At 42.9% G+C, this 14,615-nt stretch overlaps 1 protein-coding gene across 4 annotated transcripts in view; it reads left to right on the top strand.

The window, feature by feature from the left end:
- Hsf2bp (heat shock transcription factor 2 binding protein) overlaps positions 1–14,615 on the top strand; it is a 94,284-nt gene that overhangs the window by 43,367 nt on the left and 36,302 nt on the right. For all 4 annotated transcript variants that reach the window (XM_074072555.1, XM_074072557.1, XM_020152616.2 and 1 more), the window contains exon 7: positions 3,532–3,649. In XM_074072555.1, the coding sequence (XP_073928656.1) occupies positions 3,532–3,649 (118 nt within the window). The remainder of the gene's footprint in view (positions 1–3,531; positions 3,650–14,615) is intronic.

The raw sequence follows: 14,615 nt of genomic DNA on the forward strand, positions 1-14,615 counted from the left end.
CTCCATTCTTGATAGTTCTTAGCTAACTAAAAATAGAAAACTTCCTTAAAATGGTAAAGGATATCCACTAGGAACAGATAAGACATCGCCTTAATTGTGGATTCCCGGAAGCCTGCCTCCTTGCCACCTTGGCCAGTTTGATGCGGGCCATGCATCATTGTTAGACCTAACTGAAGAAGAGTCTCAAGACAGGTATGTCCATATTCTTGGTATGATGTTCTCACAGGTATTTGTGATGATGGTAGGGCCAGTGTTGGCTGTAGCACTGTTACTGAAACCTGTGACACTCCAGGGAAGAGGTCTCCAAAAGGTAGGAGGCCTCCACCTGGCCCTTGGGTACCGAGTTGTTGATGTTGTTGCACAAAAAGAATGTTAGGGCACATCGAGGTAGAGACCAACAAGTTTATTAGGAAAGCACGGCAAAGAAAGGACAGAAACAGAGCACACAGCCCAGACATGGGTGTGGGTGCAATGAGTGCACTAACTTCAGGGTGCTTAATGGAGAAAAAGTACATTGGGGTTTGGCTCAAATTTGCCTTAGGAAAAGTGCTCCCCTTTGTCCTGACACTCGGTATAATTAGTTTTTTTTGCTGTTAACACTGTCTTACCAGTCAGGCCCAAAGAGTCAAAGGTCGGTCCACTTATTAAATTTGGATCACTGTAACATTAGATTCCTTTAAACAAAGGCTGGGTCCTTCCAGATGCTACCTTCAGCATAGCTGTCCATCCTTGCAATAGGTACTTTTCTGTGTAGACACTTTTTGTGCCCAGAGGAGTCATTTTCCCAAGAGTTCTTTCCCAGGGTAAGTGTCTTTCTTTAAGATATCCCTGCTCAGTTCTCAGAGTGCACTAATTACTTTTGGGCAAGCAGGCAAGGTCAGGAGAGAGCTGCTCCCCTACTCTTTTTTTTTCTTTTCCTTTTTACTAAATGTTGCAGCTTGTTAGAGGAGGTGTAAGACTTAAAGCAAAGAACGCAATGTATGTTTTTTATCGAGCTATTCATTAATATAATGCTTATTTGTAAATTCCTGGATGCTGTTTCCCATGCCTCAGTTTCCCTGATTTGTCCTGCTTTAGCATCATCCGCTGGGTACTGTGTGATGACTCACTGTGCTCTCCATGCTGGTTTGTTGTGCCCCATGCATGAAGGGGCATACTTGCTGATCACAATAGGACACAGCATTTAAAAAAGAAGTCTTTTTAGAATCAGTTTTCATATTCTCTCTCTCTTTTTCCTTTGGTGAGACTGGGGCTTGAACTCAGGGCATTATGCTTGCAAAGCAGGTGCTCTTCTGCTTGAACCACACCTCCATCCTTATTACTTCTTTCTGACCCCGTGTGATTTCAGTTTCAGTTCCGCCTTTGGCTTGGGCTAGATGACTGTTGGTATGGTGCTATGGAGCATGGGGCTGCAGGCAGCTTGGACCCCAGTGCTCCAGTGCTCTGTCCTGTAGCACAGGGATATTACCTCCTGCTTTAATAGCTCTTGTGGTTGTCAGGTCTTTGTTCTGGGATGGCAGATGAGTGTTGCCATTAAAATGCCTCATCTTTACTCCCCAAAGTAATCTACATGTTTAATGCAATTCCCATCAAAATTCCAATGACATTCATCAAAGAGATTGAAAAATCTACTGTTAAATTTATATGGAAAAACAAGAGGCCACGAATAGCCAAGGCAATACTCAGTCAAAAGAACAATGCAGGAGGTATTACAATACCTGACTTCAAACTATATTACAAAGCAATAACAATAAAAACAGCATGGTACTGGCACAAAAACAGACATGAAGACCAGTGGAACAGAATAGAGGATCCAGATATGAAGCCACACAACTATGAGCAACTTATCTTTGACAAAGGAGCTAAAAATATACGATGGAGAAATAGCAGCCTCTTCAACAAAAACTGCTGGGAAAACTGGTTAGCAGTCTGCAAAAAACTGAAACTAGATCCATGTATATCACCCTATACCAAGATTAACTCAAAATGGATCAAGGATCTTAATATCAGACCCCAAACTCTTAAGTTGATACAAGAAAGAGTAGGAAATACTCTGGAGTTAGTAGGTATAGGTAAGAACTTTCTCAATGAAACCCCAGCAGCACAGCAACTAAGAGATAGCATAGATAAATGGGACCTCATAAAACTAAAAAGCTTCTGTTCATCAAAAGAAATGGTCTCTAAACTGAAGAGAACACCCACAGAGTGGGAGAAAATATTTGCCAATTATACATCAGACAAAGGACTGATAACCAGAATATACAGGGAACTTAAAAAACTAAATTCTCCCAAAACTAATGAACCAATAAAGAAATGGGCATGTGAACTAAACAGAACTTTCTCAAAAGAAGAAATTCAAATGGCCAGAAAACACATGAAAAAATGCTCACCATCTCTAGCAATAAAGGAAATGCAAATTAAAACCACACTAAGATTCCACCTCACCCCTGTTAGAACAGCCATCATCAGCAACACCACCAACAACAGGTGTTGGCGAGGATGCGGGGAAAAAGGAACCCTCTTACACTGTTGGTGGGAATGTAGACTAGTACAACCACTCTGGAAAAAAATTTGGAGGCTACTTAAAAAGCTGGACATCGATCTACCATTTGATCCAGCAATACCACTCTTGGGGATATACCCAAAAGACTGTTACTCCAGAGGCACCTGCACATCCATGTTTATTGCGGCACTAATCACAATAGCCAAGTTATGGAAACAGCCAAGATGCCCCACCACTGACGAATGGATTAAGAAAATGTGGTATCTATACACAATGGAATTTTATGCAGCCATGAAGAAGAACGAAATGTTATCATTCACTGGTAAATGGATGGAATTGGAGAACATCATTCTGAGTGAGGTTAGCCTGGCTCAAAAAACCAAAAATCGTATGTTCTCCCTCATATGTGGACATTAGATCAAGGGCAAACACAACAAGGGGATTGGACTATGAGCACATGATAAAAGCGAGAGCACACAAGGGAGATATGAGGATAGGTAAGACACCTAAAAAACTAGCTAGCATTTGTTGCCCTTAATGCAGAGAAACTAAAGCAGATACCTTAAAGCAACTGAGGCCAATAGGAAAAGGGGACCAGGAACTAGAGAAAAGGTTAGACCAAAAAGAATTAACCTAGAAGGTAACACCCACGCACAGGAAATCAATGTGAGTCAATGCCCTGTATAGCTATCTTTATCTCAACCAGCAAAACCCCTTGTTCCTTCCTATTATTGCTTATACTCTCTCTACAACAAAATTAGAGATAAGGGCAAAATAGTTTCTGCTGGGTATTGAGGGGGGGAGCGGGAGGGGGTGGAGTGGGTGGTAAGGGAGGGGGTGGGGGCAGGGGGGAGAAATAAACCAAGCCTTGTATGCACATATGAATAATAAAAGAAAAATGAAAAAAAAAAAAATAAAATGCCTCATCTTTTATCTGTGTTTTCCTTAGGTCTGTTAGGAGAAAACCAGCAACATGTACTGTCTTGAAGCTCCCATGACCGTGACACTTTGTTTCGTGTCTATTGCAGATGTTGCTGCCATAGCCTGTGGTCGTGAGTTCTTGGTTAATTCCAGCTGCGTGCTCTTGGACACCATGTTACACCTGCTGGGGGACTTGAAGCCTGGACAGTGCACCAAACTCAAAGTGTATGTGGTTAACAACTCACAGTCCCTGTCAGTTTACATGGTTCTTAGAATATTCTCACTAGGCTTCTCCTCAGGTGAACAGTTCACTTGTCAGTAGCTCTAGGAAATGGAGGAAACAGATTCCCTCGTGTATTAAGAGGGTGCACTGTCTCTCAAGTTTATTTTATTTGAGATAGGGTTTTGCTGTAAGCCTGGGCTGGCCTGGACTTACTATCAGTTCAGACTGGCCTTGAACTTATGATCCTCCTGCCTCAGCCTCCTGACCATTGGGTGAAGTAGTAGTTTAGAAAAATAGACTGAGGGTGCAGCTCAAGTGAGCACTTGAGGCCCTGACTCTATCCCCAGTACTGTGAAAAAAAAAAAAAAGTACTGACTGTGGTGGTACATGCACTTCTATGTTATTTCAGCACTTGGGAAACTGAGGCAGGAAGATTGCAGGTTTGAGGCTAGCCTGGGCTACAAAGCAAGACTCAGTCTCAAAAAAAAAAAGAAAACCTTAAAAAAGAAAAAATTTAAAAAAGTGTTCTCACCTTGGTGCAATCGATGAGTCCCAAATACATGCCTGTGTGTCAGGTTACATTATTAGTGGTCTCATGGACCTCAGTAAGTATTTGTGATGGTAGTACCCTACTTCCAGCTGCCAAAGTCTGCATTTATTTCTTTTTATTGGATAACAAGTTATGACACTTAGTGGCTAAGATAACACCTACTTATTATCTTACAGTTCTGTGGGTCAGAAATCTGAGTGGGCTTGACTGGGTTCCCTGCTTGGGTTCTCACAAGGCAAGAATCACCTGGGCTTGTTCTGAGGCTCTCAGGAAGAATCTCCTTCCATGTACTTTCAGGTTGCTGTCTGAATCCCATGCAGGGTTGATTGTGTGCCCTCTCACACAGCCCCCACGTTGAAGCCACAGTGCTTACTGAGTCCTCCTTATACTTGGAGTCTCTCAGATTTCCTCTTTTTTGCCAGCAAGATGACACCCTGCTTTTTATGGGCTCATGTGTTTAGGGATCCCTGTGTAAACCCATTTTAATCAACTCAGAGACTGCTGATTAGCAACTTTAATTTCATCTGCAGAATCACCTTTGCCCCTTTGCCAAATAATTTAACATAATCAGGGTACGATGTATTTATAGTTTCTGGGATTAGGGCAGGATTTTTTTTTCTTTTTATTTGGCAGTGCTGGGAATGGAATCCAGAGCCTCTTGCTAGGCAGGTGCTCTATCACTGATATACAGCCCCAGGCCAAGAAATTTTGGGGCCATCAGAGGGTTGTTCCTGTCACACCATTCACTCTGAGTGTGGGATTTTACTTATTGGAGCACTGGGTTTTTGTTATTATTTTGGTATAATAGTCTCTTTGCCATCTACCAGATAACTTCCAGCATCTATGTTATCCTGGCCTTGGTGTCTCTTAAACGTCTTTTTCCATATGAGTTGAGATTTCTTATTTCTTTGTATACCAAGTAGTTTGGGGTACATCCTGGGCATTTGGGACCCTGTGTTATGAGAAGCCGGATCTCGTTTAAACCCTTTGGAAAATGCAATCAGCCCAGTTGGGTTTGGGTCACGAGTCCCAGCAAATTCTTAACTGTGTTGTATTTTAGTGTCAATCCTGTGTCCAAAATGCCTTTATTTTGGTCATTCTCCCACTCTTCGATCTGCCTCACAGGTCTTATGTGTGTCACTCGGGCCCATGTGAAGCCTGAATGATGGTCCTTCATTTCAGTTCTGAGACCTATAGGTGCTATTTATGAGGATCTCTACACATTTTGGGATGAGGCCGGGAGTTTACAGACAGCTCTCTGGGGTCACTTTGCCAAGCTCCTAACTTTCTACAGTATCCCTAGTACTCAGTAGTTCCCTGGGGCTCTGTTTTTCAGCCCAGATGTGGAATGCTGGGTTGCCCTACAGTGTCATGGCTGCTGCTGCTGCTGCTGCTTCCACTCTGCCCATCCAACAGGGGAGTTCAGAGGCTCACAGACCCCTCTGGGTGGGGAAGGGTGAATGCTTTCTGGCAGTCTGAGGTGCCCGGGCTCCCACTGTCGGGGGGCTGCCAGTAGACCCCCTGCTGTCCTTGAGCCTGAGCCTGAACCTTCTCCTGTGTTGCCTGTGTAGACATTGCTGCTGCAGGGCTTGGGGCTCCTGGGAGCCCACGCCAGGGGACTGTTCTACTCTTGTCTGCATGCTGCTGTTTGTTTCAGAGACCTCAAGTAGCTGTTCTGTGTATTCCATTCCATTTGTAGAGCTGTATTCACTGGAAGCCAGAGGTGGGTGCGGTTATGCCCTCCTATCTGGACCAGATTCCAGTCTTTTTAGTATTTTGTAGTAACACATCCATGTGCATGAATAATGTGACATACATATGCATGGATAGTTTTCTCTTGGGAGTAATTTTACAAGTTGTCAATGGATCTAGTTAATTGCTCTCAGGTCGACGGCATCACAGCAGCTGTAACTCTGGATCACCCTTGCACTGCCTGATGAGCATTAAATTATTTTCAAGTTCTTTTCTACAAATATAATGCTGCAGTGAACACCCTTGCCAAATATCTTCTTGTAAACCTGTGTGAGTTTTCCCAGAAGTGGAGTATTTGAGAAGTAGGATGGCCATTTTCAGTTTTGTGGGACTGTACCAAAGAGTTGACTTCCACTCGCCCTGTGCCAGTGCTTTGTGTCTTGTGGCCTTGTCTGCCTTTTGTTGTTTGTTACAGAGCTGGCAGGCTGGCTCAATTGGTAGAGAACATGCCTAGCAAGCATGAGGCCATGAGTTCAAACCCCAGTAGTGCCAAAAAAAAGAAAAATCATTGTTTGTTGTATTCCTATGAAGAATATTTATATCTTTATTTTATTTTTTTTGTGGAACTGGGGCTTGAACTCAGGGACTACACCTTGAGCCACCCCATCAACCCTTTTTTGTGAAGGGTTGTTTTTCTAAGATAGGGTCTCGCAAACTGTTTGCCCAGGCTGGCTTCAAATTGTGATCCTTCTCATCTCTGCCTCCTGAGTAGGTAGGATTATAGGCATGAGCCACAAGCACCCAGCTGTTTATATCTTTAATTAGTCAATTATCCATCTACTTTCCTCTCTCCTAATTTAGAACACTCTCATGCAATAACTTCTCTTTGAAAATTCGAGCAGCCAGTCACCTCCACATGCTTCTTTTCCTGTCACTCGCCTTCTTTGCCTCTGTTTGGTTCTTACTCTTACTTTCCATAGTGGAGAAGACAGTGTTGAGCACTGGTTGAGGTGGTGTCTTTGTGCTCAAGACACCACCTCACTTCTACTGTGCCTGCTGTTCAGGTGGGTGTTTAGACTGATAACTGTGCTTCTGATTCCATAGGGAGAATGGAGGATGTGAGTGTGAGCTAACGCAGCGGGGTCACCTCCCTCATTGTACCACCCACCCTCTCTTCTCGCTTGTGTCAGAGGAACCATGTGCCTGTGTGTCTGTCTGTGTGTTTACCTGTCTGTGAGTAATCCTCCCACCACCGCTTTTGTTGAGCTGTACTCTGGGATTGTTGGTCAATTGGTAGTTACCACTTGCTTCAGTGTGTTCAAAAATTGTCTCTCTCCTGTGGCTGCTCCATAGCCTTTTGTTTACTAGTTGTGCTGTGATGGGGTCCATATCAAACCATGTGCCAGTTCCTCAGGATTCTGGGTAGCCTTGGCTTTACCAGGACTTGATACATTTTCCCAAATGCAGGGCTAGCTCACAATACTCTGTCCCTTTGTTTCCCCTTGAGGTCTCTGTGGGCCCTGTAGGTTAGAGGTATAACAGACTTAATTCTACTATGGGCCCACATGACAGAGCACACATAGGGTGGTATGTGGGACATTGTTGGGACTCTGTCAGCCTCTGTAACTTAGTTCAGTGTAATGGCCTAAGCCATATAATCTCTGCCTAGCCCTAGTTTATCTGCTTTTTTTTTTTTGTAGGACTTTTTTTTTGACTCTTCAAATGTAGAAACTTGTAACATCTGGTGGTCAGATACATCCATTGACCCTGGAGGCTCTTAAAAGGTTCCCTTTGCCATCAGCAGGATGACTGCTTATGGTAGCAGTGTATCTTTTTTAGACAGGGTCTCAACTATGTGGCCCAGGCTGGCTTCAAACTGTCACTCCTCCTGCCTCAGCCTCCTGAGTGCTGGGATTACAGGTGTGGACATGGCGTATCTTTTAAGCCTTGACATCATCCTCTCGGGTGTCTGCTACAAATGACCACTCAACAGAATTGCCTGCAGCATGGCCTTTGGCAGCCAAGGGATAGTTGGTGCCTCCGTCTCTCCTGAGTGCATTTCTACTTAATCATTCAGTCCTGGCCTGACAAGTGTCCGGGGTTTCACCCATCACCACTGCCTCAGTCCTTGCCCTTCTTCCTCCAGCCACTAGTCACCTAGGCTCGTACACACAATGCCTGGCATGCCAGGGCCTGGGCTGTTTCTGGAATTCTACCCTGCCCTTGGGGTTGCAGAGAGAGCCCAGTGCAGCGTCCTGACTCTGAGTCAGGTGCAGTGGACCCTGATATTTCATGTGCTGACTTGTCTCTCTCCACTGCTGTCTTGGGACAGTGGCATTTCCATCTGACCCCTGATAAAGGATAGGCTACCAGAATTTTTACTTCACATTAGACACAGGGATTTCTCCAGCTTTTAGAAGTCTCTCCCCTGTTTATATACTTAACTTCCTTGTGGCCAGGTCATTTTTTTCTTACTGCCTATGCTTCATAATGATTTTGCTGGTTCTTGTTGAATAGGATACTATAATAGTTCATGCTTGCTGCTCCTTAGGGTTAGTGTTGAGCCACACATGTTGAAGATATCATTGAAAGGGGTGCCTGAGGCTGAGTTTAAGGTGGTTCTCACCTGGATAAGGAGTCCCTGGGCAGGTGAGACAGAAGGGCTGGGGGTGGTAGAAAGTGGCCACATTCCTGAACAGCCACTTGGTTCTCCGTGAAACACTCTCCCCAGATTTGGGCTTGAGTTGCAGACTCTGTGAAGGGAATAGCTTTGCCCTGTGCTGAGCCTAGCTAGCTGACAGTGCATTTCGCAGTCAGAGGCTGGAGAATATATTCATGTGTGGTGGTGGTAGGGGGCAGGACCTCTGCAAAGCCATTTCTTGACCAGGGGTGGAGAATTATAGAAACATCTCTCAGAGTATGGGCTCTACCTGGTACCTGATCCTTGAAATTACTCTTGGTTCATCCACTACCTGATGACATCCCCAGTGTCACCAGTAAGGTAGACTCAGTGGAGGTGCTGCACCTGGGAAGGCTCTCTGCAGTAACTTCAGGACCAGCTGATTGCCCTGCAAGAATGCTCAGCTTTGTGAGCAAGCACTCAGAATCATATCTTGCCATTCTCTGGAGCACATGGCCTGAGCCACCTGCAGTGTCTCTGCAGACTTAGGCCTCTTAGAAGCCTAAGTAAGGACTGTTTTTTTTTTTTTTTTGTCAGTACAGGGGTTTGAACTCAGGGCCTTATACTTGCTAGGTAGGCACATTCTGCCACTGAGCCATGTCTCCAGCCCTAGGTATTTTTCTGAATAGTCTTATGTTTATGTGTGGGCAGGCCTGGACCATGAGCTTCCTATTTACATGTCCCACATAGCTGACATGACTGGTGCATGTCATCACACCCAGCTTTTTATTGGTCGAGATAGGTTCTCTCAAACTTTTTGCCTGGACTCACCTTAAACACGATCCTCTGATCTTAGTCTTCCAAGTAGCTAGATACAGGTGTGAGCCACTGTGCCTGGCTTGTATTTTTTGTGGTTGTTGACCTAGGGTCTTTCTTGGCTGTGTAGCTAGGATGGCTTTGAACATGCCACATCCTCCTTTGTCAGCCTCCTGTATGCTGCGATTACAGGTATGTAGAACCACGTCTGTTTCAGACAGGAGTTTTTGAAGATGCTTCCGGAAGTGTTTTCATAAAATGTCTTAAGACAAGGCAGTGTTTGTTCTCACAGTATGGAGAGGGAGCTGTAAAGCCCACACTTCCAATATCCAGTAGGTACATTGCTTCTCTTCCAGATCTGGTCAATTCTAGGGAGCACAGGCTGTGTCTTCAGGTTTGTGACCCTAGGCCTGGTATCCAGAAAGTGCTTTAGAGGTGTTACATGATGAGTGATATGCAGAAACTCCCTTCCTGGGTTATAGCTATTCCTTATTTATTGTCAAAAGTCATACAGAGTGTCACTGTGTCTTTTGGTGGCCTGACTCCTTCATAGAAGGACTGGCTTAATACCAGTGGGAAAGAATCTTCAAATATGACATTTCTAAATAGTTTCAAAGGTTCAGTAATCCTAGATAAGAAAGTTAAGGATCTTTTAATTTTAGGATACTGTTTTGACCATTAATGTCTTGATGAAGAAAGTACATTTTGGAGACGAATCTTGGATAATGCTCAAATTCTGAAATTTAGAGTCCTTAGATTTCCAGATACTAACAAAAATCAACCGCACTTCTACAGTATCTGCTTGTAATATTTGGGTTTATGAATTAACATACGTGTTATTTATAAGTGGTAATTTTTCAGCCACAGACGCCTAACATCCACTGACTTAGCCTAGTGATGAGCATAAATTGGCTGGTAGTGGTGCAAACATCAGTTTTCTAGTAAGGTATTTTAAGGGTTTCACCCTGTCTAGTTTCATGATTCTATATATGTTTTAAAAAAACCTATAACTAATTAACTTGCTTTTCCAGCCCTTTCTTTCTCTCCCTTCTTTTCTCTCTCTCTCTCTTCCTTTCTGTTTCCTTCTTTCTTTCTTTCTTTTTTTTTAAAAGATGAGGTCTTTCTATGTTGCCCCAAATGACCCTGAACTCATGAGCTCAAGTGATTCTCCTGCCCCAGCCTCCTGAGTAAGTGGGACTATAGACTTGTACTACCGTGCCTGGCTCTTTCTCAACCTTTTGAATTAAAAAAAAGGCAAATAACCTAATACGCAAATGGGCAAAAGAGATAATCTGGCAATTAACACACACAGGTTTCATAAACACAGAAAAGATTTTCAGCTTCCACAGTAAGCAGGGAAATGTAAACGATTATAACTATGCAGAACCTTTTCATTCCATCTCCACTTAAGAGTTGGAGTATCCCAGCTTTGGGTTGCTGTGCAACCCCAATAAAGCTTGCCCCTGCCTAGTTTGCAGCAGAGGCTTATGGAGACAGTTGGGCACCATGTGTGTGCACATGCCTGGGTACAGATGAGCACTGCTGCAGATAGATGTGCTGCAGAGAAAGTTTTATGTGGCAATACCAGGATGCTCATACAGAAAACATTCTTGCAGCAGTGTTTTGATAGCAAAACTAGGAAATTACCCAACTGTCCATGGGTTAGAGAATGAAAAATAAATAATGATCAATTAAGAAATGGGACACATGAGTGAGAATAATGATAGAGCTGTACATTCAGCATAGACAAATCTCACCATGGCGTGATGGTTACCTACGGTGTTCTGTTGAGATATACATGCAGAGCAAAACTGAAAAGTTCTGTACATAATGTAGTTAAAGTATGAGAAATGCTTGGCTATTTCAGATAATCTAGTGTAGGTGGTAGTTACTAGCTCCCTTTTAAATACGTGTTCAGTTGGAGTTCACAAAAGGGGTTCGCTTATGGTTTTAATGTCTATAAAATGACCAAACTAGATAGAGTGAAACCTGTTCAACACTGAGTTGGTCAGCTTTTTGTTGCTGTGACAAAATACCCAAGACAATCAACTTAAAATGAGTAAAGATTTATTTGAGAGGTTTCAGTCCATAGTTTCTTGGCTCTGTTTTGTTGGGCTGGAGAGAGAAAAGGAGAGAGGAAGGGATGGGGTACTCATAGCTACTTCAAGGGCATGCCAGTAACAACCTTACTTCTTTTCACTAGGCCCTACATTCTAAAAGTTCCACCTTATGATAGTGACACAAGCTGGGGAACCAAGCCTTAAACACATGGCCTTTGGAGAACATTTAAGGTCCAGACCATAACAAATACTTTTCAGAAAAACTAGTGTTCAAAGCACCTTCTGCCAACATACAACCAGGGAGGTGTGTCTTTCTTTGCTGGTGCGACCGTCTCTCTCTTTTGTCTCTGTCTCTCGCTTGTGCGTGTGTGCGTGCGTGAGAGTTAACATGGAGCTGTAGAGACACTGGTTTGGCTGAGGCAGTAGTATAGAGTAAACAAGCACGTTTAATGAAGCAGTCTTCATTAAACATTGGCAGGCCTCCAACTGCAGGTTTCTGTCAAGAATCATTGATTGTGTTGCTGTGCTGATCTCAGATTATTTACACTCTTGTGAAAAGTTTGTCATGTGCCTTAGCACTCCTTGCTGGTGCTGATTTGTCTGCTTTAGGTTCAGTCAGTTTAGAATGACCATTTTCTAGTTTCTGTTTCTGGGCAGTGGACATCACAGACCTCTCCCCGTCCCTTTTGGACAGTATTAATATTTGAACTCAGGGCTTCGTGCATATAGGCAGGCACTCTACCACTTGAGCCACACTGCCAACGCAATTCCCTTTTCTTGTTCATTCTCTTTGCTAGTTTGTTTTCAAGTACTTGGGAGTGTTTACACTTTGCTCCTTCTAGGTTTAAGTTATGGCTTTTAGGGTTGAAGAACGAGAAAGTTGAGTTGAGACACTTTTACTTCTGGTGACTCACCTTGCTGGTCAGCCTGACCTTGGCTACTGGGGAGAGAGAGCTTCCTTTTTACTGCAGGACAGTTACTCTTGTTGTGTGGTGACTTTCCAAACTCACCTTTGCTTTCATTGTAAATGTCAGATGTCATCTCAATAGAGGCTGAGAAGTTACTCAAGAGGAACCCATCAGCCCCATTTGTAACTCTTCCTGCTGCAGTTTATGAGAAGCAGAGTTTGTCCACTTTTTTGTCTCTGGAAGAAAAAGCTTGATTGTCTGGTACACCAGTGTGAGAAACAACATTTTACTATCTCCCTATCAAGAGTGAGTTGGATGACATTCTCTTTTGCCTGGACACATCATTTACAAATATTTTTGGTTGGAATGGAAATGTTATACAGAGAAAACATTTGCACACAGAAGAGAGAGTCTTCTGGGTTTGTGTTCTGCTAACTCCTGTGGGGCCTAGAGGTCCGTGTTCTTATGCAAGGTGTATGTAGCCTGGCAATGACATGGGGTCTTAGGTGACACCACATTTGCTGCAATTACATCTGCTGTATTTTAGCTTCTTAAGAATGACTTATTTTGACCAAATATGAAAATTTAAAGGCATTTGTCAATCTGTGAATCATTTTTACCACCTTAAAGCTGAAGAATTCCAGCTGGACATTGTTTTCTGAGATCTTGGCACTGTTGCCCTGTTTAGCTTCAACAATTCGTTTTTCTTGCGGGGTGGGGGGTCGGGGCAGGCGCTATATTTTGGTTGCTCTCCAGTTCTCTTAAGTGGTTTATTGTGTCCAGAATTTATAGTTATTATCAGTGGGAAGGCTAATGCAGTGCAAGTTACTCTGCCATTACTTCAGGTTGTTAACTTTTAGCCTTTTAAAATAATCATTTAAAGCTCTGTGCGTGCATGCATGTGTGTGTGTGTGTGTCTATGTCTGTGTGTCTATATCTCACGAGCCTCACTTCACAAATGTTATGCAGGATATTCGTTACTGTTCAATTCTAAATATTGCGTAATTTCACTTATAGTTTTTAATTTGACTTAATTTTCCAAATGTTAGTTGGAGTTTTAGAATATTTTTTTTAAAACGGATTTTTAAATGGAGTATGTTAGCACATTCCTGTAATTCTAGCTCTTGGGAGGCAGAGGTAGGAAGATCCCATTTGCAGGCAGCCTGGGTAAAGTTAGCACTTGACCCTATCTGAAAAACAAACTAAAAGCAAAAAGGACTGAGGATGTGGCTCAAGTGGTAGAGCACTGACCACTTGCCTGACTACTAACACAAACAAACAAAAAAAAGGTTTCTAACTTAATGGCATGGAGAGCTAGCTTAGCGTACCAAATACTGTGGCTTACTTTTAAATCTCCTTACTGTGGACTGGCCACCGTGAAGTTGTGTTAATTTGTGTTTTTATGTATTTTGTTGTCACATCATTAGACATGTCCAAGTTTGAGTGTCTTCTTGATGAACTGAGCCTTTCAGCATTACATGTTTACTCTCTTAGCTTTGGAATGCTTTTCCCTTAATCTCTGTTCTGTTAATGTATCTACCACAGCCGCTTCTTTTTTCTGTTACTGTTTGCTTGATATATCTTGTTCCACTTTCTTTTCTTTTTTTTCATTTCATTTCAAGTGGCTCTACCACTTGGGCCACACCCACAATCCTTTTTTGGTTTAATTATTTTTTAGGTAGAGTCTTGAATATTTTTTATTTCCTGACGGTGACCTTCCTATGCACTTCTGAATAGCTGGCATCACTGGTGGTTGCCTGGCTCATTAATTGAGCCTGGGCTGGCCTTGAACCTTGATCCCCCCAATCTCTACCCTTTACCCTTCTCACTAGTATCTGGGATTATAGGTGTGAGATATGGCACTCAGCTTGTGCCTTTTTTAACTTGAACTTTCATTTTAATTGTGTTCCTTTAAAACAGTACATGATTAAATTTTGTTTTTCAGTCTCTGTGCCATTTAATAGGAACTTACTGCCCATTAATCCTTGGAACAGTTAAAATACTTGGCTTTATTACTTCTATCATGGCTTTTCTGTTCACTATGTTTTTCTTAGTTCTTTTTCTAATATCTCCTTCCTTCCTTTCTCTTCCTCTTGAATCCACTAGGATCTCTTCTGATCTTTTTCCTTCTAGAGTCTTGAATGTTTACCTCTGTTTCTGTATTTCAGTGATTATCCCCCTTTTAAAGCCTATTGTGAAAATAATTGATGCCTTTCTCTTTCAGGAGAAGAGACCTTAGAGTGCTTGAACATTTACATCCTGGACTGCACACATTTGTGGACCATGTCCAAGCTTGCATCCATGCACTGCACTCCCCTTTAC

The sequence above is a fragment of the Castor canadensis genome, chromosome 5 (genome assembly GCF_047511655.1).
Source record: "Castor canadensis chromosome 5, mCasCan1.hap1v2, whole genome shotgun sequence".
NCBI classification, from domain to species: domain Eukaryota; kingdom Metazoa; phylum Chordata; class Mammalia; order Rodentia; family Castoridae; genus Castor; species Castor canadensis.